General features: G+C 40.6%; 1 protein-coding gene across 1 annotated transcript in view; it reads right to left on the bottom strand.

The window, feature by feature from the left end:
• LOC146802102 (cilia- and flagella-associated protein 337-like) overlaps positions 1-27,086 on the bottom strand; it is a 521,178-nt gene that overhangs the window by 189,803 nt on the left and 304,289 nt on the right. The window contains exon 16 of the mRNA XM_085621663.1: positions 24,437-24,539. Coding sequence (XP_085477789.1) covers positions 24,437-24,539 — 103 coding nt within the window. The remainder of the gene's footprint in view (positions 1-24,436; positions 24,540-27,086) is intronic.

Below are 27,086 nucleotides of genomic sequence, written 5' to 3'. Positions count from 1 at the left end.
TTCTCACCGTTGAGTTTGAGGCAATTTGATTGCATCCACAACATGATTTTGCTCAGGCCCAACTGAAGGGGTGATGGCCCGGCCGTGCTCTTCATAGAGAGAGAGAAAATGATTTGGGAGTCGTCTGCATAGGAGAACAGCTGTCAGCCCAACATCTTCCACAACATCAGCATGAGGTCTGACATATAGGTTGAGAAGTAAGGGGCTAAGAATGGAGCCCTGAGTTACCCCGTGGGGTGATGAGTGAGTGTCAGAGCTAGCTGTGGGGGAAAAGGCTTGAAAAGTGCGATTTGTAAGAAAGGAAGTGAGCCAGTTCAAAGCTAAGCCACAGATGCCTAAAGGTCTAAAAATTTTAAGTAACACGGTGTGAGATACCGTGTTGAATGCTGGACTTAAATCCAGCAGAATGAGGGCCACTGTGTCTCCCGCATCCAGATAACAGCGCAGTCTTTCTGTTACTCCCATCAGGGTAGTTTCTGTTGAGAAGTCAGTTCTGAAGCCTGATTGAGAGGGATGAAGAAACCTTTGGGTTTCTACAAACAAAGAAAGCTGTTCGTGAACATGTTTCTCTACGATTTCCGAGAAGGCCAGTAGCAGCGAGATAGGCCGATAGTTGGAGGATAAATTGGGGTCGGCATTGGCATTTTTGAGGAGAGGGAGCATCATGGCATGTTTCCAGGCAGGCGGGACAATGGCTTCCTGCAAAGAGGCATTCAAAAGGTCCATGACAACAAGCAGAGATGGGGGCTCCAGCTGTTGGAGCACGGATATGGGCAAAGGATCCCTGGGCGATCCTGATTTAATGCTATTTAAGAGCTTTTTAAGGGTAGGTGTGTTAAACAAGGGCCATGTGTCCAAGAGGCTAGAGGGTATATTTGGCACCCTATCCTGATCAACAAGCGTATTGTCCCTAGAGGATGGTGCTGATGTTACTAGAGGGAAAAGGTGGTTATCGCACTGTGCATGCACGATGTCCAAATATATTTTCTCAACCTTCTGGACAAAAAAAGTAGCCAGATCCTCGCATTGCTGTTTGTTGAGTGAAGGCCTAGATTGTGTTTTGGAACCTGCAAGCTCCTTAACCATGTTAAATAATGTTTTTGAGTGGTTCAGGGTTTCAGAGACCACGGATGCTCTCGCTCGACTCTTGGAAATACAATTTACTAAGATAATCAGCCCACTGTTCCTCCTTAACTAAATTAGATGATGTTTCTTGATCCTGGTCAAATCCATTTGCCACAGGCCCCCAAAGCCTCTGTCTTTTTTTTTTTTAATACCAGTCACCATATAGGTCCAAGGGGTAACAACCTTTACCACTACTCTTTAACAACGAGGGGCCTGAACCACGATCCCTCAACCAACTAAACAACGACCTGTCTAAACAACGACCTACATGAAGAGATTAGTTGTTTCTTTTGTAATAGTAAGTTAAGTCTGTCTGGTTTGTTTTTTTCATAGAGTGTAATAATTTGTTAAAATAATTAAATGTGTTACATTTACATTTTCTAAGTTTATTTATTCAATCTTAATAATTAATCTATGTTGTTTACATTTACCTTCTGAGACCAGTAGATGGCACTCTTGGATTGTTAATGACATATATATATATATAGGACAGCACTAACTCGAGCCGGAGGACCCGAGGAGTGCCGACAGCAGCCGGGAGGTAGGAGCTGTATCCCACAACGTATTTACACTGGGTAGAGGGGTGTGCTTATGACTTGGACAGTGAGACCACTAAGTATTAACCAATAGTCCCACGGATCCCAAAGTCTTTATATACATAATACACTTTATCAAACTCAAGGACATGTCAGCCGACACGCTCAGAGATCGCGAGGCTGGCGCTTCGGCGATGTTCGACGATTCAAACACGCCAGACACAAACTACATAGCCCATAATGCACCAGTAGCAACAAGAAATACAAGTCTCCGTGACAAATACCGGAGTTTAGAGAAGTTCATGAAAGGCGAACAAAGCAAGTGGTGGGATAGCCACTCTCTTCAGCGTTGTCTGGACGTTGGAAGAATCTCCCGGGGGCTACGCATACTAATTGCCCCCAGTTACGAAACACCAGATCCCCAGAAGCTTAAAGAGTGGGCAGAAATCAATTTAGAATCTTCTAAAAGATTGGTGATGTTGCTTGTAAAATATGCAGAGTCAGACCGCCTCAAGTTACAAGCACAAATAGACATCCTGAACGCTGAAATAGAAGATATGTACCAGAAAGAGGAATCCAAAAAATTAAAAGAGGAAATGGAACTACGTTTAAAAAAAGAGGAGGATAAAATCAGAGAACGCAAAACATATAAATATCATCGTGAAAAAGCTGAAAAAGCGGATTATGAATGTGGCCGCATCTTCAATTTTGCAAAAAAATATGAAAATATCCAAATTAAGTGCAAGTTCTCACACAAGACCCACGAACAACAAAGGATTACAACAAGCCAACTCATCCACCTCAGACCTGAGTTCAGCAATCGAAAGTGAAACAGAGGCAGACATTCGAGATAAAAGAGTTCCAGTGGCAATATCTCTCGCGGAAGAACTGGATTTTTTAGTCGAAGAGAGAAAGCAAATACTTCAACCAAAAAAATCGCAACAACAAACAACAACAACAAAAAAACAGTCACACGAAGAGAAAGGAGAAGGGCACAGCAAAGGAGATTCAACCAGGCGGTATCAAACTCGCCGGTGGAACCGAAAATAGATGATGAACAAACACACAGCAACAGCATCACGGTGACCAACTTAACATCTTTGGCCCTCAACACTGCTGAATTACAACTGTTGTCACTAGGACTATCTTTCTGCCCAGAAAGTTCATTCAACTATGCTGCAACCAGAGTCGATGTATATAAAAGCATTCGAAAACTAAAACTTCGAAAATACCATTTGATGAAAGGGACAAATCCCAAAGACACAGTAGCATTATCACCTCCTCCCATTGGGCCCCCCTCAATCTATGGCCTAACACATGAGGACATGCCACTACTAAAAGACTTACAATCACTGGCATCATCCACACAGGCCCAGGTTGAAGCAGTAACATCAACGACATCGGTTACTGAACTATCAAAATCAACATCGAAGTTCAAACCACGTTCAGTTTTTGTACCCATTATGCCAAGGGATGCCATAGATGTATACCACAAACAAATAATCATGGGATTAAAAAATTTGAACCTAAAGATTAATAAACCAAACAAAGAGACCATCAAAACCAAGATGAAAAAACACAATATCAAATACAATCAGCTTATGAAAAAGTTGTCCAGCAATCAAGATATCGTTATAAGAAATGCCGATAAGGGCGGAAATCTAGTAATCTGGTCTAAAGAAGATTATAATGCAGAAGCCCTCAGCCAACTCACTGATACACAATGCTATTGGAGAAGTGATCCTCTAAGACTAAAATCGACATATGAGAGCTATTACAGTAAACTTATGGCATGGAGAAGCTTGGGGCTTCTAAACAAAGATGAATATGGTTTCCTTCGAAACAACACTCCTACAACTCCTGAAATTTATTTCATACCAAAATTGCATAAAAACCCTACCAAACCACCGCGGCGCCCCATTATTTCGGCGAGAAACAGTCTGACTGAAAACACGTCTCAATACATTGACTATTTCCTCCAGGAGTTAGTACAGGCACTTCCTTCATATCTTAGAGACACTGGCGATTTTTTAACCAAAATCCACAATTTTGAGTGGAAAAAAGGATACCTATTAATAACTATGGACATCACAGCATTGTACACGAGTATCAACCACATGGATGGTCTCAAAACAGTACAATACTACCTCGGCAAAAGGGCAGCTATCCACCAAGCCCACAACAAGATGCTCGCTGACATGATTGACTTTTGTCTTCACACCAATTTATTTTTATTTCAGAACACTGTCTATCAGCAACTACGAGGCGTGGCGATGGGCGCAAGCTTTTCACCAAGCAATGCCTGCCTCCACATGGGGTGGTGGGAAGAACTGGTCCTACACAGAAAGTTTACGGACATTCTAGATAACAATGTAAAATGTTGGTGGCGTTACATAGACGATCTGTTTTTAATATGGGATGGAACTGAGTTGGAGGCAAAAACATTTGTTGAGAAGCTCAATACAAACGATATTAATTTGAATTTCACATACGAAATTAGTGCTTTAACAGTCACTTTTTTAGATGTGGAAGTCTATATACACAATGAGAGTATTGAAACCAAAATCCACCGAAAACCCACAGCAGTCAACTCAGTACTTCACGCAACCAGTTTACATCCCAAGCATTTGGTACAGAGTATCCCATACGGAGAAATGATCCGGCTAAAGAGAATCTGTAGTACAAAGGAGGAACTATTAAAAGCCCAACACAATAGCCGGACTAGATTCCTCCAACGAGGGTACTCTAAAAAATGCATTGAAGCAGCCATCTCTAAATGTGCCATGGTAGACAGAGAAACTCTTCTAAAAATGCATACCAAAGAATCGTTTAACCAAACACCCAACATAACAGCCAGTCCCAAAATTGATGAATTCCGGATGATATTAGGTTTCAGTAAGCAAAGCCTTGAAATAAACAGGATTGTACAGAGAAGTTGGCCTCTAATAAGAAATGACCCCATCCTAGGCCCCACTTTACCTGCTAAATTGTCCATAACCAACAGAAGGGCACCCAACATGCGCGATAAACTAGTGCAGAACAATCCAATGGCAAAACCCAAAGGCAACTGGCTTAGTCAGAGAAAGGGCTTTTTCAAATGCAGCAGTTATAAAGCTTGCCAATGTGGCATCAACACATTGACATATAAGACTGCATTCAGTGACCGGGATCAAATTATTAATAAAGCCCTTTCCTGCAAAACAGAATAAGTAGTGTATGTCCTCGAGTGCCCTTGCAGGCTTAGATACGTGGGAAATACCAAGCTGCAGGGGCACAAAAGGATACTACAACACATCCGAGCAATATCAAACAAAGACCCCACTTATCCAGTGGCTCGCCACTTTGCTGAGCATCATCAATCAGATCCTAAACTTCTCAAATACTACATAATTGATTGTGTGCCATTTACCAAACGTGGTGGCAATAGAGAGAAGATTCTTAGACAATTGGAGACTCGTTTTATTTTAGAACTAGACTCCAAAAGCCCCAATGGCCTAAACGCAACTGAAGATATGTATACTTATTTGTGAATCAGTTGCAAACAATCGAAAAATATATGTCAGTACTCCAATACCATATGACTTTTCCGCCTTTCAGTAATCTTCCTATGATAAAGTAATATCAGTTCACAACAGATACTTCCTGTTGGATTTCTAGTCTATCTTAGTCTTGCCAAATACAGATTCTATACTTGATGAGTCCAACCAAGACAAGATAACAATAAGCAGCCTCACCGTCCAAAGAAGTCTCCTTTTAACAAGGATATTAATCACACACATCCCCCTTTTTTTATCTTACACATACTATTTTTAAGGTCTGTTTTTTTAGGTGTCCTTTAAAATCATAAAATTATTGTCAAAGGCTTTTTTCAATAATTTGGATAATTTGCACCAATTTGCACATAACTTTTGCACTGTTTTTTAATCACTTTCATTGTGTACTAGGGGTTAGATATCACGTCACAAAGTTACAACACAGTAGCATCACTTACCATCATACAATCAACACATGCAGAGATAAAAAGACACAGACATGATATTTAAATCAGTATTGTGAATTCAGTAATATTTGGATTTAAAAACTTTTTTGTAAACAAAATCTGGAAGTTTTTATCTACTTTTATCTTTGTTTATAATAATTTTTTAAAAACTGAAATTACTGGTTTTATAAATATTTACATGTGTGATAAATGTTATTTATACATATTTATTTATTTATGTATTTATGTATTTATATATTTATTCGGATTCACTGAATAAGAGATCAATATTTACCAATAGTTGGATGCTCAACAAACATGCAAACAATTTTACATGTATATATATACTGTGTTGTACCCATGATCTCCAACTTGTGGCGGCGGTATTTTACCGAGATGTATGAATAGACAAACAAACTCCCAATGAAATATGTAAATATAACACTGAGAGCACTGTCACTTTAACACAGACCGGAAGGTGAAATAATTGCAAGTGAAAAAAATGTATTTATACGATCAGGTGACTTCATAGCGTGTCATGTGATCAAGGCTCCACGGAGTCGAAACGCATAACTATAACTCACGCGACCGCAATCCTCTGCTGATGACGTCAGATATTACATCACTGATGACATATGTGTCTTTATGAAAAATAAATATTTGTAATATATGTATAGCTAAAGATTAATGGAAGAAGACATGGGTAAATAAGTGCCTAAATACAGTGATGTAATATCTGACGTCATCAGCAGAGGATTGCGGTCGCGTGAGTTATAGTTGCCTGCACTAACTATAACGCGAGAATTTCATTGGTTTTTTACGAGTGAAATGTCCAGCTAACTATAACATGTGTGAAACCTATGGTTTTTTAAGTGAATATATATATATATATATATATATATATATATATATATATATATATATATATATATACACATACACACATACAGTGGCAACTGTATCATGAAAATGAGTTTTTGGGTGGCAAGGGTATTTTTAGGGTGTATGGTGGGCGTGGGTTTTTGGATGGCAAGGGTATTTTTTACATTTTGGGTGGGAGTGGGTTTTTGGGTGGCAAGGGTAATTTTAGGGTGGGTATGGGTTTTTGGGTGGCAAGTGTATTTTTAGGGTTAAGGGAGGGTATGAGTTTTTGGGTGGAAAGGGTAATTTGAGGGTTTACGGTGGGTATGGTTTTTGGGTGGCAAGGGTTATTTTAGTATTTCAGGTGGGTATGGGTTTTTGGGATTGCAAGGGTATTTACAGGGTTTAGGGTGGGCGTGGGTTTTTGGGAGGAAAGGGAATTTTTAGGGTTTAGGGTGGGTATAGGTTTTTGGGTGGAAAGGGAATTTTTAAGGTTTGGGGTGGGTGTAGATTTTTGGGTGGAAAGGACATTTATAACATTAAAAGTGAGTATAGGGGTGTGTGTGTATGTATATCTACACACATACTATATATACATACATGTAAATATATATGTGCATGTGTATATAGTGTTACTACTTATCAATATTAATTTTACAACACATATGTCTTTAGCATTCATGCCTTTACCACGAAATTTTAATTTTTTACAGGTACACAGAAACCCATTACACATACACATATCTATCTATCTATCTATCTATCTATCTATCTATCTATCTATCTATCTATCTATCTATCTATCTATCTATCTATCTATCTATCTAGCTAGCTATATATATATATATATATAGATAGATAGATAGATAGATAGATAGATAGATAGATAGATAGATAGATAGATAGATAGATAGATACACTCACATGTATGTATGTATGTATGTATGTATATGTTTATACTTACCCGGTAAATAGATACATTAATGGGGTAAAGGCAATCATGGTAAAGGCATAGTAGTTGTAAAATATAGTAGTTGATAAAACTTTAGTGGTTTAGACTAAGTAGTGGTTGATGAGTCGTTGTTTAGACTAGTTGTTCATGTGGTAGTTGTTCAATCATACAACCAGGTCCAAGACATTATATGTGCATTTAATTTTTTCCTTTCAATTAAAACTTGTAATTATTTTTGTAATTTCTTGTTGTAGTGATACTGCATTTGAGGGTTACTATGAAGAAAATCACTTTTGATTAAACTCATATTTTATGAATTCTTTACATGGTGGATGTGGCAGGCTTTCCATGAGTTTCAGACCACATCTTCACCTAGGTCTTAGATTAAAAGTGTATCATAATATCCAGTAAACACATGGGAATTTCCCAGTTTCGCAACTCATGCCAACATATCCACTGGTATATACTATCGGAGCTGTAACCAGGTCGAAAATAGTACCGCCAGAGCAGACTTTTTCTTACCTTTATTATAATTTGTCAGGTGGGACACTGCCAAACTATTGTGCACAGTTGATCCCCTTTGCAAAATCCAACCCGACTATCTAGTTCTATTGAATAATTATCAGCCAATTATTAAAGCTATTTTCAAATCACTTTAAAATGTAGTTGCCCCTCTATATGAAGCGGTGCTGTGCCTGGACTTTTCTTTTAAATTTTGTGAACACATATTCATATGTGTGGATGAAGTCCCTACCATGGGTAAACCAGCTTCATTTTAGATGCTGAATAAATACACCATTTACGTAATTATCTCAAAAATCTAAGTTTATTGCTCTGACCTTTGAGATTGTGCTAGTTTTTTATCTGGAGAAGTCTGGTTCTCATCTTTGAGGATCAAACATACCTTGCAAGTTTAAAACAGGGTCTGTAGGGTCACTTCTCTCATAGATATTGTTAACAAACTCAGCAGTCCAGTGGTGTTGGTATCACTCAATTGGACAAAACATTTGACTGTGTCAAGTGACCCCTTAAGCTGCTTTTTGCACACATTTACTAGGGTAGTCTTCACATTATCCTCTTTCTGAAAGGCAAGAGTGAATTTGTACACCATTCTCTCTGATTCAGTTTTTTGCAAAGGGATATGAAATATGGGTGTTCAGTGACACCTGTTTGTTTTCCACAAGAGGAGCAGCCTTGGAACTTGATACTAGAGACAATACAACTCTCAAATGAATACCATACACAGTGGACACCTAAACAAGGGCTCTCTTATGGGATGAAATTTTCACAGCTATATCTGATCCAGGAGTTTCAATGCCCCCTTTGCTGTGTACGGAAAATTAGTTCAGACTGGTGCCTTGTTTTAGGTCAACCTAGATAAGTCAGAGGTTCTCACTTTAACTTTATACCTGAAGGGATCTGTGAACATACAGAATCCTACCCATTGACAGGAAAGAAATGTTCACTTTAGTACCTGGACATCTAAATATGTACTATCTCCATGTAGAAGTCAATTTTTCTATCTCTTGGATGGGTAGAAAAGCTCCTTATAAAATATATATAATGCCCCACAGAGCTATTGCTCTAGGTCATATCTATTTCTGTGCCCACCTGGGGCACAGAATACCTAAATAGATCCAAAGTGATGCGATGGATTTTATGTAAGACATCTCTGCTATAAGAGAGCCAAAAAGAATGCTCATGTCCCCCAAAAAAGAGGGATGCCTGGCGTTCCCCAAAGAGGTTAGGTGGTGCTTTCAATGGGCTCATCTTAGTAAACTTAGTAAACCCCCATGTTACCCAGAAATGAAATACCTTGGAGGATGAAATTACTGGAAGTGTTGATAAGCATGATATGGCACCCTGATACGGATCAACCTCAAGCTTTCTATGAAATGTTATGCTATGTGAATTTGTAGAGTGCATGATTCATCCGGGAGGGTATTGTGATGCTGATAGCAGGAACTGCATTTGCCTAGGCACACTAGGTGATGAGCCAGGTTTGCAGTTTCTTGTGAAGTTCAAGAACTGAGGATGCAGCTCTGATGTGCAGAAGCAGGTCATTCTAGGATTTGGGAGTCAGGTACGAGACGGCATGAACACAGACTCTGGTTCTGCATATGCGGGTGATGTGTGCATAGGAGTCCAGCTTAGCAGAGGTGTCTGGTAGGTTTGTGGACGTTGATGTGATTGCTCAGGATGTCATACATGAAGGAATACATGACAACCCTCATTTTACTGAGACTCAATAGGAGCTACGGTTTACAAAGATGAGAGAACCAATTTTATTTCATAAATATCAGAGAAAGAGGAGAAGAAAAAGAGAGAAGTTGTTTTTTTCCAATTTAAAAATGATACCTGGGTGGGCGAGGGGTCCCACTCTCTCTACCTCAGTTACACCAATGGTTACTGATGCAAGCTGGAGCAAGGATACTACAAGGATCCAACAACACTCAATAGGTTTATTTGGTCAGCCCAGAGGTATAAGGGATTGGCTTTATGGATTTACAGATTGTTAAGCACCCAGGAATCGAAGCCACTTGACAGCTATGTCAAAGCATAGACAATGGATCTGGGCAGGGAGCTAGATGCAGTCACGTGGGGAGAATCTCCCAAAAAGTGAGCCGATCCTTGATGTGCAATAAAACAGTAAGCAACCATATAAATTGCCTTACCAACATTGCCTTATGCTTGATAGATTATGTTGCAGAGACTGTACTAATGCAGATACATATTTATATACATGTTGAACTTACCTGAAACTACTTATATGCTGGGATATTATAATACATGAGATAAAATCTATGACACATGTCTCTATGCTCCCATTCTGAAACTAGACTCCAGGGTGATGCATTTGCAGGGGTGTTGCCATTACCCTGACCCATGGAGAAATCACCTTTCAGTTGTTTTGCAGCAAGGAGAAATGTGGCATAATTCTGGACTCAGAGCAGATAATCATAATTGGCTTGTGAAAGTATGGAATGTTTTTGACTCAGTAAAGGTGATATAGATCATTCAAGAGATCCAGAGTGTTAGTGTATAACTGAGAGCCATTTTTACAATGTATACAGAACAATAACAAAGACTTTACCTGCCAGGCTTGATTTAGGGCAATGTGTAAGTGGGAACGTATCTGAATTTAAGGTTCTCCTTGTGTCGTCTATGACTGTGTAATGGTTTTGATGTTAGGACATTCAATAGGTTTTTCTCCCTGTCTAATGTTTTGATTGGTATTAGGGTAGTGGTGGTGGTAATGAAAGTGTATCTTCTCCTGGAGGAGTGGTGTAATGGTTTAGGGAGTGAGTTGTCTTTGGATTTACTGATGACCTACTTCATGTACGGCTTGGTAAAGCAGTATAAACCAAATATGCATTACAATGATTGACACACACTGATGATTGGGAGCCCTGAATGAATGTCAGGCACTGATTATTATGGGCCAATGTTCAGACAGTTTGTTTTTGCTGATTGTGTCATTAAAAACAAGGACCAACCACACCCAATCCTACATTAGATCCACTTACAGTAATTAATAAGTGCACAGACTGATAAACACTCTCATTAAGAATTTTCTGCTCCTTAAGTAAATCTTCCTACATGGGAGGGCTATGTCTAAACATGGGTCTTCAGCTTGCAGTACCATCGAACTCAAGTTACTCCTCATTGATGAGGCCCAACAAGGCTTAAATGTGTTTGTGCTTGTTTGTGTTTCTGTTAAGATGAAGCGAGCTCTCACACCGCAGACTGAACTATCCATTTTGGGGTGAAGCTGAGATTGATTCGCTTGTAGTTTGTTCCTATTTGTAATGTCACAGAGGAGTGTGCTCAGTGTAATTGCCAGTATTTCAGATTGATTCAAGCATATTTGTCCTTCACATATTTGCTTCCTATTCTCTATCCCCTAGGCATCACTAACCCTGCTCTGGGATGTTTCTTTTCCTATCTTTCTAATTACTCATTATCCTACTCTTGTGTGATCCTCACACTCCTGCCCTACACTAGTATAAATAGGTGTCCCACAATGCTCAGGCCTGGGCCCTATCCTCCATTCCATTAAACCCATTTTCCGCAGTGAAATTGTCTCCTCCTTTGGATTCCACCTAGCAATGGATGTCTTATCATCATTTTACCTGAAAATGTTCGCTGTAGGTACTAATCAGCAGTGGGCAACATTGGAATGTAAAATTCATAGCCAATATGTTTGAAAAGTTTATGTATCACAACTTCCAGCGTCATAAACTCAACAGGAGTCGTTCTCTGGAGCGGCCACTCTCTTCCGGAACTTTTTACCATAAGATATAAGAATATAATTCTAATTACATTCATTACCGAATCACCTGAAAACATACTGTATTAAACCCAGAACCACAAACACTCATCACTTGTCATGTTCGGTGTACTCCTGGTGCCATGATAAGTGCTATTCAAATGTTTTCATTACTTGTTATAAACAGATTTTTTTTTTTACTGTTTGTCTGGCTAGATTACATTTTGCTTTGTTACTGTTCTTTATGATACATCATCCCCAACTCATCAACACCGTCAATTGTCTCCTCACCTATTGAGCTGTGGTTTTGTTGAAGTGGCTATATCAATATTCTACTAGTGTTATTGGAAATTAAAGCTTCCACATCCTTTTTAAGTGATTGAGCACTACATAAAGCTGTTAAATAATAATAGTGGCTACATCCATTTTTGCTACTCTTTAGATCAGGAACTCATCTAAATGTCCTTCTTGCTTCTTTTCTCTGGAGTGTATTTAGGATATGGTTTAAAGTATGGCGGGTAAGCTGTCACTGATTAGCATGGTGGAGGTAATTTTCTCTGCCACATTGACTGGACTACTGGCCATCCTATTTAGAGGATCTCTGCAGGCTCTACAGAGACCACTGTGCCTTCTGAGGAGCTGTTATCATAGCGTCTCCTCTGAAGGCACTGAAAGTTTGGTAACGAGTTGCAATGCTTCAGGCAGCTGCTCGTAAAACTTCTAACGTGGAAATTTGGTTTTGAAAAACATAAAATATATGTCCCTGACATCCTGGGAGTTTTTTCACATGATATGGTCTGGCGAGATCAAGATTACTTTGGCCCAGTCTGCCTTGATTTTTCTCATATCTCAACGCAGGAGTGGTAGTGGTGGAAATGCGTACAGGAGTCCTGTATCCCACCACAGAAGGAATGTGTATCCTAAAGTACTCCAGAATAAACTCCAACATGCAAAGGTTTTGGTGGTGTGTGTTGTCAGCAGTAGCAAATAGATCTAAGCTGGGCATACCCCACTGACCGAAAACACCCTGCGCCACCTCAGGAAAGAGATGCCACTCGTGGTATTCCAGTCAACATCTACTCATATTGTCTTCTTTGGCATTCATGGATACCACAAGATGGTTGCAACTAGGAAGATGTTCCGCTGGTCCAGCCACCTCCAGAGACATCGGGCCTCCTTGGCAAAGATCCAGGATGGATGGGAGGAAGACTTTCAGAGCCAGGTTAATCACTTGAAGCTTGAGAAGATGTACGAAGAGCTGGCCCTCCATAGGAGGTCTTTGATCTCCAACAATGCCGATAATCCCACTAACACAGAAAAGATGCATCTGTCATAGACGTGGAGTCTGAAAGGACCAGGGAGAGCGGTCTGCCGCTGGTGAATTTGGTGTCTGTTGTCCACCATGAAGATCCTGTGCCATCTTCTGTGAGAGTCGAATTTTGAAGAGTGAGTCATGATCTGAACCCACAGAAACCTGAGGTTCTAGTGCAAGTTCTGCCTATGCCATCTGGTGTTCAGAAAGATGAGGATGCATGAGGCCAGAAGTCCAAGAAGCTTCAGAGCTATCCTCATCGAGACCCAGGATTGGGATGAAACATTGGGATCATATCTTGAGTATCCTGAGCTCAATGAAGCAGTGGGAAAGGACTCGAACAGCACTATGTTTAGGAGAGTCACAATGAAGGGAATTGGTTCCTCTGTGTGGAGCTCAGGTGGGACTTTGCTTGATTGATGGAAAACCAAAAGACCTCAGGAGTTCATCTGTCATCTTGAGGTAGCTTACGACAGACTGCAAGGAGCCACCTTTGAGCAGCTAGTCGTCAAGGTACAGCGACACAAGTATACCCAACCTCCAAAGGTGGTCACCAACCACCACCATCATTTTCATGAACATCTGAGAGGCTGAAGTAAGGTCGAATGGAAGTGCAGCAAAGTGGAAGTGTTCGGACCCAACCATGAACCACAGGAAACAACTGGGGAACTGCAGGACGGGTTATGGCAATACACATGCTGGAAGTCTAGGGACACCATCCAGTCTCCTGGATCCTAGAGCATAAAGAACCCCCTGAGAGAGGGTATGTGTGAGACAATGCTTTCTGCAAGGTTCACCCACACTTTTTGACTATAAAGTACTGGTGAAATGATTCTGCAGTGCAGTGGGCCCTGCTGACCAGGCCTCAGTCTACGTGCTCTGACCCTTAAAAGTGTGTGCTTAATTGGCTTCTAGCCACATGGCATATGTTGACTTACATGTTTTTCCCTAGTATATGGTAACAGGGTCACCTAGGGCCTGTAGGTGAAGTCTCCCTCATGGACTGCAGCACTGATTGTGACACCACGAGTGTGACAAAGTAAAGCATGATTACCAAACTGCAATTGCAGACCAGTAGAGCAGTTTTTAAATTGCTAATTCGACTTTGCTATTGAAACTAATGGAAAAGCTCAGACCTTCCTTTTTAATATTTTTATGTCACCCCTAAGACAGGCCTACTGAGCTCTAATGGCAGGGTGCATCATAATATAAAGATGTACAGGCTTTAAATATCTTTTCATGTCCTGACAGCAAAAACCCTGCATTGTCGTTTTTGCTATGGAAAGGCAAGTAGACCTGTTGGCGAGTACAGAGCTACACATTTACAACTCAGCTGTGCTAAGTTTTAAAATGGGACTACTAAAGTTGATACTTCAAGATGAATATAATGTAACATTTGTACAAATCACAACTTTAGAAAGTAGCTACTTTGTTGCCTGAGGTTTCCAGCAGCCATTTATGGTTGCACACAAGCTGCTGTGCTGTCCTCAAAACAGCCTTCTGCTATTCTGGAGAGAGATGAGAATGACTCTCAGGAGGAGAGACAGAGGACCTGCTGAGGGAAAAGTGTGATGTCCTCCTGGTGTGAGCCCAAAAGGGAAGCTTCAAAAGGGAAGCCACATTTGAAAGGCAAATGGTAGTCACACATGGAAGGAGCTGCTCTTTTGTTTTAGCAGACAGGCTGGCATCATGGCAGTGAGGGAGAAGCCTATGTTAATCTGTTTTTTCAGGAGGCATGTAGCCCCCAGGTAGCAACACCTCTGGGTTGGGCTAGGAATCTCTACACACCAAGGGAAGGGGTTAGCCATGTTGGGAGAGGGCAGAATAGTGCATTCTGGGCTAGCTACACCTTGCAGGAAGCCATCATCAGGTGGAAGGGGACCAGGTAAGTCATTGACTAGTTAGTCACCACAACCCTCTAGGCTCGTAGTGGCATAAAAGTGGCACCCCTGGCACATAGACCTCAGAACTAGTCCCCTAGCCCCAGATATGGAAGGGACATCCAAGAGACCCTGTTACAGCCACAGGGCCTAAAAAGACGAGAATCCTGCTCCTTTGAAAGCCCAGTGGCAAGAAGCCTGATCACCATTGGATGCTGAGGTGCAGTCTGGGAGAGCGAGCCTCAAAAGTGGCACCCCAGTCTGTTTACCTGAAAGAGTCAGTGGAGTGCAATTTAGTCATCCACCATGAAAGTTACAGTAAGTTAAAGGGGACCACTGGTTTTGATGTAACCAGCAGACCAGTGGCAACAGGTTTTGTTCTGGACTTCACCCATACCTCGTGGGACCCCTAAGGCCAAAGTCATCCTTCCTTGCTCGTGGACCAAGGAGTGGTCAGAGGAAGAACCCCAACACAGCATCAGAATTATTAAGCATCTTCAGGATCAAGCATCCCTTTCATCAGGACCACTCTATTGATTTCTATGATGGTTCACCCTTAGGATCAGAAACTGAACTAGAGAATGCTTAGAACACAAGGTATCACTTCAGCTGGACCTCATTGGTGCTGTGACTGGCTCCTTTTTGGAGGTTGACCACACAATAGTGCCCTTACATACGCTTTCAAGTTCCTTGTTGTGGCTAATCCTAAACTATGAGTCACGTTAAATTACAAAGATTTTTTGCATTTTGTTAAAAACTGTGAATTATTGTTTCTCTAAAAAATTCATATCTCCAGAACCCTTCAGTGGATTTTTATCACTGAGGTGTCTACTTAAAGATAAAAATACAACCTATTGTTATATATGGGTGCCTGACATTTATTGCGTGGAATAGCATGATGTGCAAAAAAGACAATGGATTTAGGCCCAGATCTCATTACAACAAGGTGATGGATGGAATGCTTGAATTAATCTCAGCCACTGGCAATCGTTCAGGCTGCACCCCAATCCATTGTTTTTCACTCACTATGCCACCTCAGTTAGGACCCAGCCATATGCAAATAAGTCTTGACCCTGTTCCTCATTGGTAAAGTCCAGTACTGCAGAAAGCGATTTGTGGAGAGCTCGACATCTTTGATTAATATCAAGTGTTGGGATGTCCTGCAGGTGCGGGAAAGACTTCTTTTGAGCCCATCGGCCCTGGGGAAAGTTGCTACTGGTTGAAGCGAAATAGTGCTGGAATACTATTGACTTTAAGTTAGAGTCATTATGGACTCTTGTCACTTGAACTACTATTGAGGCATACCCTGGATGCTACTAATTGTAAATGAGAAATAACCATGATTGCTAGCAGGAGGATCTTGTGGTACAGGAAACCGCCAAAGAGACACTAGAGCCCTGAGCTCAGAGGAGGACTGTTGTATATGTCATATTCTTCCTTTGTGTAGTCAGTGGTAGAAATAAAATATCTCTCTTTTTTCATGAAAGTGAATATTTGGCTGGACAATGATGTAGTGTGACTGCAGCACAAAATATGAGGTTTGAGCCAGTGTTCACTAATCTATACCCATACCTCCCCTTGATGAACCCTTACGCTGCTTGATCACTCTTACTACTGAAAGTCAAGTGCGGAAGAGGTTCTTGGCCCAGTTGCTTAGAATCCATAGTAGGCCGGGCCTCGGACATCAGGAGTTAAAGGCCTTAACCCACACAGTTGGGCCCAGTAGCCCCTGCGTGCCACGTGGCTCTTTGAACCGGGTTCTGACATCATAGAAACCTAAAAAATCATAATGCTTTTTGTTAATCCTGAAGGGTGAAGGTGAAAAGATTCATAACTAATTTCCTCACACAAATTAAAGAATATCAAAGTTCTCATAGGAAGATAGTGCTATAGAAAACCACAAGCAAAACATATCCAAAAGATGACTATAGGATAGAATAGGATAAAGATTTATAAAGCGCACTAATACCCGTAGGAGTCAAGGCGCTAGGCGGTCAGAGAGAAAAAGAAAGGCACAGAACTGTCAACTATGTTGAAAAAAGCCATGTCTTCAGCAGCTTTGTAAACACCTGAAAAGATTCTGCATGAGAGATAGAGGGGGGCATGGTATTCCAGAGTTTTGCCGCCGCCACAGAGAAGGAGCGTACGTCCCATCTGACTGCGGAATTTAGGAGAGCTTCGTTTTCTCTGGGAAGAGGATCTCAGGGTCCTTCCAGGGGTGTACCATTGAAACATGGTTTTCAGCTGCGGTGATTATTTGCTGTGCAAGGCCTTATAGACCTTACTAAGGACTTTGATGGAGGACTATAAGATACAGTAGCTAATAATGAGGCTGTTGGACATCATGGTGCAACTCTCTACCAGCCCTTTTTCTTCCAAATCATCAGTAGAAGGAGGAATGAGGATTAGTCAATGAGGATCAGCCACGAGAGGGAAATGGACAAAAGAAAAAACCCCTTCTGGAGGCACTAAATTTGATGAAAGGGAACCATGACTTTCTTGGCCAGATAATCACTGCCAGTCTACTAATCCTGCTATGGCTCGGACAGAACAAAGGGAAAAATCAGGAGCAGAGAAAGGAGCCATGGGTTGGACATTGCATTTATCTACCCAATCTCAATAAGAAGGGAGCTGGGCATTGGTTCTAAGCACAAACAAGTACACTACTAGACAAGTCTGTGGGTGAGGTAAGCACCCTTCTGAGTGGGTTCTGCCTTTATAATCTGCATTCCTGTATTATAATAGTCATCTTGAAAAATTATTTTGCGCACAAACAGAGAGGAGGGCCGCCGTCAACAGGACCCAGTAGCGGCCGCAACCCATCTATTGGCAAAAATCTTGGTAACATGATTTTGCATCCTTTGCAAAACTGTATAGCCCACCAGAAGGTCTGTAAAGATATTCATTGTGTGGATGAGTCACCGTTAGTGCCAGCTGGATGAAACAGCAACTTCCTTCTGCAGCGAGGTTCGCTCAGTCGGGAAAGTCTCTAGAAACCGCATGAACTTTTAGCCTTACATTGATTATCAAGGCAAGAGGCTCCTGGAAAGTAAGATTCAATCCTCCACACCTGTTCTTCTGCTTGAATAGATTATAATAATAATACGAATGTCTATTTTATATAGCAATTGGAACATTACTTTTGATATTTCTAAGTATTGTTTTAACAGGTATTACTATTATTCAATTTAATAGTACTCCATTTATCAACCGTGGAAGGATAGAAGGATGAATCTGGTCTTTGGGAGAGTAATCCTCAGTTTAAAATGTTACTGAGAGATTGAGAACAAGGAGGAAAGTGTTCCCAAGGTGCTTATGTTATCGTTTTGATGGTATTGGCAGTGGTGTTATTGGTGATGGCAGTGGTATTGCATGTATCAGAGAAAAAATTCAACCTTTGAAATACTGTGATTGTTGTGCTTGAAATTACCCCCACATGCATTGTAATGTTCTGAAGGAGATGAAATGATACACTAAACAAACAATACCATGAGGTGAGAGAAAAATACTCAAAAATGGGGAGACTAAGCCGACTCTGTATTTTAAAGAACTGATAACAAAAGGTTTGGTTAATAACTAAGAAGTCGGTAACCAGACATAAAAAGAGCCTTTAAGGGTGGAAGGACCAGAGGAAGCTCACAAGGAGGACATGGGGCCTAAATAACCAGTCTCCAAAGGAAGAAGCTTACTATGGTAAGGGAAGGTGGGAAATAACTTGCAATACCACCACTATAAAGGCCTGTAACACATCCCACTGACTATGAAGGGAGGACACTGCTGGTCCCAATAGGAATCCTTTAATTGAGAAATAATATGTCCTAGGTTTAAATCTCAGCATAAATATCCTGAGTCTTTAAAGAACATTTTCGAGCTCTTCTTTTCTCCTGCGATTGAGATAAGATCTGACGTCCTAGTTATCAATTCAGATCTAAACCACCTGATGTTTAAGAAAGAGAAAAAATTAAGTAATGCTAGATGGACTCCTTTCAGTACCTTCCACTTAAAGAAGTTCAAATTCTCCTCCAAAGACTTTGGATAGACAAGTCCTTTAGAGTTACACCCCAACCCAGCCTGCTAGCATCTGTTGTCCATACCACTTTGAAAGGAGAACTCAAAAGTAGGCGTTTACCAGATTGTTCACAATAAGTACCACTGCAGTGATTGCTATATCTGAACTGTCACCGGATTCATGGTCTTGTAATCCTGCGACACTGGATCCTAGCTCAGAAGATGTTTCACTGGTAGCTGAACACAATAGTTAGCCCATGGAAGGATTGTCAATGTTGATACTATCTCTCTTTAAAACCTTAACTAACTTGTGCTGTTGCAAAAGGACTTCATAAGAGAGTTGGTTAAGAGTGCCTCCATCTTTTATTTTCTTGGATATGGCAGAAAAACGTGACCCAAGTATGTTTGAAAAAGGGCTCTGAGAAACTGAAGAGTCTATACTGGTTCTAATGGTGATTTCATCTGATTGAGAAGGAAGCCATGATCCCAAAGCATGTGGCAGATGTGTCAAACATCTTCACATCCCTTCAAGAAAGAAGAGGAGGAGATTAACTAGTTGTCTAGATACAGCAATATTTATATACCGTAACAATGAATCACACCCATTGGAGACACTAAAAGCTTTGTTAAAACCCTTGGAGCCTATATAAGGACAAAAGGCAGAGCTTGAAATTAAAAATCCTACTCTGGATGATGAATTGTAGATAATTCTGAGAACTTGTATACATCAGAAAGTTCAGGTAGTTGTCTAGTAGGTCCAATGATGTCAGAAAATCCCCTGACTTTATAAAGGAAGAATATCCTGCAAGGGCATCATAATTCTGATGAAGGTTGAAGGAGTTGAACCTATTCAAGTCTAGCAGCGTCCTGATGTCTCCTAATAATTTCTGTACAAAAACGAGGATTGATTAACACCCAGCACCCTCTTCCTTCATTAGAACTGGATTGATTGCTGCTTTTCTCAAAACCTCCGGATTATGTTTTAGTATTGTCGAAAAAGGCTCCTTGTGGGACTTGAAAAATGAATATGATACCATGAACATATGACTTCTAAGATCTGCTTATTTGAAACGGAAGGATTTCCTGCTTTGATACAAAGTTAGAGACTTCTCCCAACTGGAATCCCAAGGAGTTTTGGAGTATAGTTATGCTTTAGGGGAAGGTGAGTAACTTACTGCCTGGAACCGGGATTTATCTAGGAAAGGGGCTCCCTGACCATGACCTCTGCCTTGAAACAGCAGACTTGAGTTCTAGGAACAGAAGCGGGACCAAACACCCTCATGTGTCTGAAGCCAAGAGGACATGAAGGAGCCACGATTTTCTGGTACTTTGACTTTTTGCTAAGTCCTCCACTTGGAGACCAAAACATTTCCTCTTGTAAAGAGTAAGTGCATGAGCATAGGCTTTTGGGATGCACCTGCCTCCACGAAAACTTCCATAAATGGCTTCTGGCCACAAAAGAAAACAGCTGGCTGCAGCTACTGCACACAGTGTGTCACATTAGACATTTGAAAGGGCATGTACTTGTTGCTCTACAATCAGGAAGGATGATGTAAAATCTGCTCCCTGCTGAATTTGATCTGCCTGTCCTTAGGAGAGAGTGCATAGTACAATTAGTGTAAATGCTAGCTCAAATTGCAACATTTAAAGCTGAATAAGATCACTTTACTGCAATTTACACCTTCTTGTCAACTGCTTTGGTAAGAGAAGCTTCTTCTGAAACTATAATATCTTGAGGTGACATCCCTGCCCCCAAGTAATCTATTGTGATGATAGAGCAAATCTATTCTGCTAACTTCTGCTCTGCTAGGTATAGCTTTATTAGCAACCTAAAGAAAGAATGCCACTCTATTTATCCCATTCATGTTTATGCACAACTGCATGCAGAGGGTGAGATTCTGGCTCTTTCCTCTGCTATAGAACACAAAGCTCTGTCTACTCAGTGTAAGAAGCAGGTTCGTGAAAGGACACATTATTGCTCTAGTGGCTCAGAACTTGAGAAACTTTGGCTTCTTGTATGAAGGGTCGCCTTCTTGCTCTCGAGGTTTCTCATTGTCATCATCTTGCCCAGAAGCCACAATAGGTGCAGATAATCCCTCTCTTGCAAGAAAGACAGCTGCATCTGCTTGTTCTATTTCTGGCTGAATAGCATCATGAGATGGCCTAGTATCTGGGACAGTATGAAGGTCTAGCTCATCTACAGCAGATGAAGGAGAGAGCTGCTCCTCAATATAAGGTTTTCTTAGGTTGCTGTGTAATCCAAGCAAAGCAGAAAAACAAACAAGACTTTAAATACTCACTTCATTAGCCTGATCAAACACTTATAGTTTTGACCTGTTGCTTGAGAGACAACATATAACGTTCATTCATAACCTCATGATACCACCATAGTAGAAGAAGGCAAAATTGGTGATTGCCTACACTCAAGAATTTTCTATAACAGATGCTCCATTGAAGTTTTCAAGACACGATTATCCAAATGTGTTTGCAACTGAGATCTCTAAGAGCAGGACACCTACTGCTGCTTTTACATCATGCCCACTCAGACGGACCAAAGGACTGGCTCAGCATAGTTCCAAAACCAGGTACATGCCGGAAAAGAAAATAAACATGTAAGGACTGCTAGAGCAAGTTATAAGCAACATTATAAGCAGTTGCAGCAAACAAAATTTCAGTCATAAGTAACTCTGCTTACAAAGAATGCTGCATGAATAGGCAAATGTGTATGTCCATGATGTGAGAAAGCAAAGACAAGAAGTATGTGGGACTGCTTCCCCCGTTTTCTAGGTAGGGAGGGCACAAGGTTTATAGGAGTAAGCTGTATTAAAGTGATTGACATTCTTGCTTAGATAGGTAAGCAATGTCTGTAGAAGGAAAACAGATAATGCAAGAACAGGGATGAGGAGTTTCAGACCTGGCCTCATTGGCATGGGTTTCCTCTGTATTTTTTGCTGTGTGTTGGACTTCGTTTTTGCTGGTCTAGATGCTTTGGGCACTTTGTCACTGCTGTTCAGTGCCAAAGTGCAAGTGCTCCCTGTAAACTGTTGTTATGGATTGGTGATTCCGTGAATGGCATATTTGATTTACTAGTCAGTCCCTAGTACAGTGCACTGTGTGTGCCCAGGGCATGTAAATCAAATGCTGCTAGTGGGCCTGCTGCACTGGTTGTGGGACCCACATAAGCAGCCTGTAAATGTAACTCAGAACTCCCACTGCAGTGTCTGTGTGCAGTTTGGTACTCCCATGTCGACTTGGCAAGTGCACCCACTTGCCAGGCCCTAACCTTCCCTTTTCCCACATATGAGTCACCCCTAAGGTAGGCCCAAGGTACCCCTGTGGGCAGGGCGCAGTATGTGTGAAAGGTGGGACATGCCGTGATGGGTGTGGCATGTCCTGATAGTGAAATACTGCCAATTTTGTTTTTCACTATTGAAGGGCTAATTGTCCCATAGGGTAGAATCGGAAGTTTGCTTATAACATCTTATAAGAAACCAACACATCACCTTCCTGCGCGTAATGAACTGACGCATCACCTTCCCTGCAGTTGTTCTTGCTTTTGATTTTGATGCATCCAAGGTAATTTGTGTTGAAAGTGTCGCAACTGCAATGTACTTTGAACAGAACTGGTTCTACATTTTGAAAATCCTATTTGTATTACTATATTGCGGATTTTTGTTGTTTTGGTCTTTTTTGGTTTAGATAAACATTACCTGTTTTTCTAAACTGGTGTGGTGTCCATTTGTAGTGTTTTCACTGTATTGCTGTATGTGTGCACAAATGCTTTAAACACTGCCTTTGATCCTGCTCGCGCCAACTACCAAGGGGGTGAGCAGGGGTTATTTTAGAAGTGTATCCCCCGTACCCTGACTAGGAAAAGTGTCTCTACTTCGACAAAGGTACCTACCTCTGCCAACTAGAGACCCCTATTTCTAACAAGGAAGATGAACAAGAAGACAATGTGGATACCTTGTACTGGGGCCAAAATATGATCTTTTAAGCTATTGAGTGAAGACACAAAGTTTGTTGATGTGTTTGCCTGTTTTGGCTTACACTTTATACATAAAGGAACATGGATTGCACAAGTTTTAAAAAGTGTCCAGATTTCATCTAACTTTAAAGTGTTTTGGGAGCAATGGGGCAATAATTATGACATGGCTCCATCTATATCTAGTAATGTCCTTAGAGCTAAAATAGAAGTTGATGCTTTGTGTGTTGCAGAAATATGGAGGTGTGTCAATCTCAATTCACAGTTAACACACCAAAATAGTTTGCTCAGACTTGGGAGTAAAGAATATTATGTCTTGAGGAGTCAATAAACTACTCTCGTTTTGGGCAAACTAATGGACAAATTTTAACGTGTCCTTATATCGTAAGTCCTTAGAAATGTTTCAACGACGTGAAGGTGCATTAAGGCTTCGATGGGTCAAATAGTGTAAGTTGGTCTTAGCAAGTTGTAGGCCGATCCAGCCCTGCTACCTCAGGAATGTATTCTGTTAATTAAGAAAAACATTTTGGAGAGCTTGTTGAAGAACTCACTGTCAAGTGCAACTCATGTATTGGCCCATCACACTTTTGTCGTAAAAAATGTAATCTCTTGGCCCATCACACTTTTGTCATTAAAAAAATGTCTATCTCCATTCAAAATTTAGTTTAGGTTGCCTCCCTCTGGGTAGCTTTACTTGGAATTGGTCTCTGACAAATCATAATTTTTGTTTGTGTGGGTAAGATCAAAGTAAAGGTGAGATGCCCTTTTTTTAACTTGTCCATTATACACAAGGTTGAGATATTTTACTTAAGCTCATTTTAAAATTCCAGACTTTTTTGTATATCCAGTTCTCTGCTGCACATTATATTGAAAAAGCTTGGAAGATTCTTGTGCCTGTTATGAGATTTTTATGAATGCGTTCATGTAAAACCAAAGCTGATGTTCTTTGTGATATATGTTTTATCTACATTTTTGTGTTTTTCTCTCAATTAGCAAGTGAACTTTGGATATTATGAACCAAGAAAGTATTAAGATGAAAATGTTTTTATCATTTTTATCCTAGATATGATTTTATTTTTTGTGGAACTTCTAAATTTTAAAATAACCATTACATATGATATTGATAAGGTAAAAATTAATCGATGCCTAGCACTCCAAGTGACTGATCCTGGCAATCACAGTGCCTGCCTTTATCCTGAAGCAAAAACAAAAACTGAATTTCCTGTGGGAGAGTGGCAATAGCATACCGAGCCAAAGAATGAGGATTATTTTATATATTGGAGCTTGTCTCTGGGGGTGGGACAACTTCATAGAAAAATACTTTGAAAAGGACAAGGGAGGAAGTGGTAATAAAGTGGGATCAATGCTACCTTAGTGCAAACATGACCATCAGAAATGGCTGTTAAAGATACAAGGAAAAATACATGTTTTCAAATATCAATCATCTATATTTTACTCCATGAAAGGATGAAAGTAGGGAGAGAATAGAACATTAAACACTGTTTAGATTTTCTTAGAATTAACTTACCGATCCCTCTGAGCAGCTGACCACTTGCCTGAACTCTCTGTTGAATTTGCAGCAAAGAACTGGCTCCTTGTGAGAAACAACCAAGTGGGGCTGAGGAACAGGCCTGCAAAGTGGTAACACATAAAAGTAGTACATTTCAAGTTATAAACATTTCTATTGCATCAAAACCCAGAAGCGTTCAGGCGTTTGTCTGTAGTAGACTAAATCAGCCCGAATTTGTGTTAACAGGGATTGAATTTAGGGCAAACATTAAATGTTTTGTAATAGTAGCAGAGTTTATACATTTTTGGTTCACCTAAAGGGAACCGTTCTTTAAGATCATGGGAGCACAGAGCTGGTCTCGTTCTAACACTGCAAAAACATGGCCAGGCATGAGGAGGGAGGGTTATCCCAGTGGCAGCTACTACCTGGGCTACAGAGAACCCTCCGCTACCTCCTGAAATTACGATGCAGGGTTTGGGCCACTTGTTAGGAAATTTCACTACATAAACCTTTTTTGTTGCGTGAATTAAGGTGCACACCTACCACCCAGGTTTCTGCTTTTGTTTATTTTTTATGTTTGGGTCATATACTCCTTCCACATCACTAATAACGGCGTACACTTTATCATCTTTAGTTAGTGACTTTGATCTTTAATACACTCATTTCATTTATTGCCATCCTCAAAGAATTATCAGAGGAAAATACATTTCTGCCTAAAATTGCAAATGTTTCATATTTCTTGACACACATTTCCTTCAAGCTTGTAGACCTGGTCCTGATTGCAGCCAATTTATATTATGGGCAATTTGTTAGAAAAAATCCTAGGGGTTGGTGTCTCATCCCTCTTACCTATGCACTGGAGCAGCACAAAGGGATGAATCTGGCATCAACAAATGAAATAATGCAATGCAAAATTTCTTCTGCGGTAGGAGACAAAAATCTTGGATGATATTTAACAGCAAACCTAAACCCTTTGGGCCCGATTCACAAGCTGCATCTTATAGTACTTGAAGTACAGTAATACAACTTAGTACCAAATGCAATTCACAAACCTACGAGTGTAAATCTCTACCTCCACCTCTCCTATCTTTTCTATGGGGTCATCCTAACACATATACGTTTGCTACTTAGTATTTAGTAGAAAATGTGCGAAGGGCTGGGAGGAAGGGTGGAAAAAGTGTCATACTTATTTCTTAATGAGAGTGGTTTAGATTGAAGTAAGGAGGAATATGAGGGGTGCCGGAAAGGACCCAAAACAGTCTTAAATGTCGTACATGTACTCTAGCTCAGACCTGAAATAAGTTCAGCACCACACACATGGTCAACAACTGGTACTGCAACACCCTCCTATAGAAAAATGGAAGTAGGGCTATAACCTCATAGGGCATAATGTTAAATTCAATTACATTATTTAGAAATGTTAAAAATACAAATAAATGTAATTTATTATTTGGTTATCTAAAAATAAAACATACATTTTACTTTACTTGACCATATTTTAATAATATGTTTTCAGTTCCATACATCACGTTTAATACATAATAAAATATATTAATTTACCTTAAATTTGTTTTATAATTTAAACTTCTGATAAATAATTTATATTAACTTTTTTTGTTACTGTGTTCTACATTTAAAATAAATATATAAAATTAACTTACATTAATACATAGGTTTAAATCTGTTTTATCGTTGCATTTGCATGACAAATCAACAACACATATTGTGAGAGGAGTCTCCCCGTTTCACATTGCAATCATGCAACTTTTAGATCTCTTAAAAGAAATAAAGAGAGAAAGAAAGAGAACAAATCTCCCCTTTCCATCCCACCCAATGTTACCCCCACCCCACCCAACCAGAGTACCACTTGCTATATAGGATACAGTGTTGGGGTTATTATGAAATTCTCCTGGGTGCACTCCAAGATTCAAGTTGCTTCTAAGTCAGCGAGACATAGTAACGGCAAATAGCGGGGGCAGGTCAGCTCTCTAAATTTCTTAGTTAATAAGGCTATGAAGGAGTGCCAAATAGTTCTGAATGTTTTGCCCCGTGATGTGAGTGTAAGTGTGAGTTTTTCGTCCCCAGTATGTCCCATAAACGTCGGAGCCAGGCTGCGTGGCTTGGAGCAGTGGGTGTCCCCATAAGGCCAGGATTGTCTGAAGAGCGACCCCCAGCGCTACAGTAATCTGGCGCCCTCTGCGGGATGAGAGAGGGTAAGTGAGAGGGTTGGGGAGGCCTAATAAAGTGTATGATGGAATTCTGGGAAGCTGGGCGGAGAAATGAGACCCCCAGGAAATCCCAGAGTAGGTGTGTAGGCGTACCTTTTGCTCCACTCTGACGCCAGCAATTGTCACTGCGGGCCGAATTCCAACGATGGAGTCGCATTGGAGTTAGGTACCAATAGGATGCACGTTTAATGGTCATTTCAGTGCTTGCTATGTTGTAGGTGGTGTGTCGGGCTCGATGGCATATGTCGTGCCATTCCTTCGGGGAGAGTTGGCAGCCTATTTCAGATTCGCAGTGCTTCTGGGAGGGAGATTTATTCCAGATCAGGCCAGGCTGGAGCAGGACGTATAGCTCAGAAATGAGGTGTTTGTCTGTTTGTTTGCCTAAGAGCCATTTCTTATAGGGTGTCCGTGTCCTCCCCGCTACCCGCCTCAGAGACGGA

The sequence above is a fragment of the Triturus cristatus genome, chromosome 8 (genome assembly GCF_964204655.1).
Source record: "Triturus cristatus chromosome 8, aTriCri1.1, whole genome shotgun sequence".
NCBI lineage: Eukaryota > Metazoa > Chordata > Amphibia > Caudata > Salamandridae > Triturus > Triturus cristatus.
This window is presented reverse-complemented; position numbering and strand designations above follow the sequence as displayed.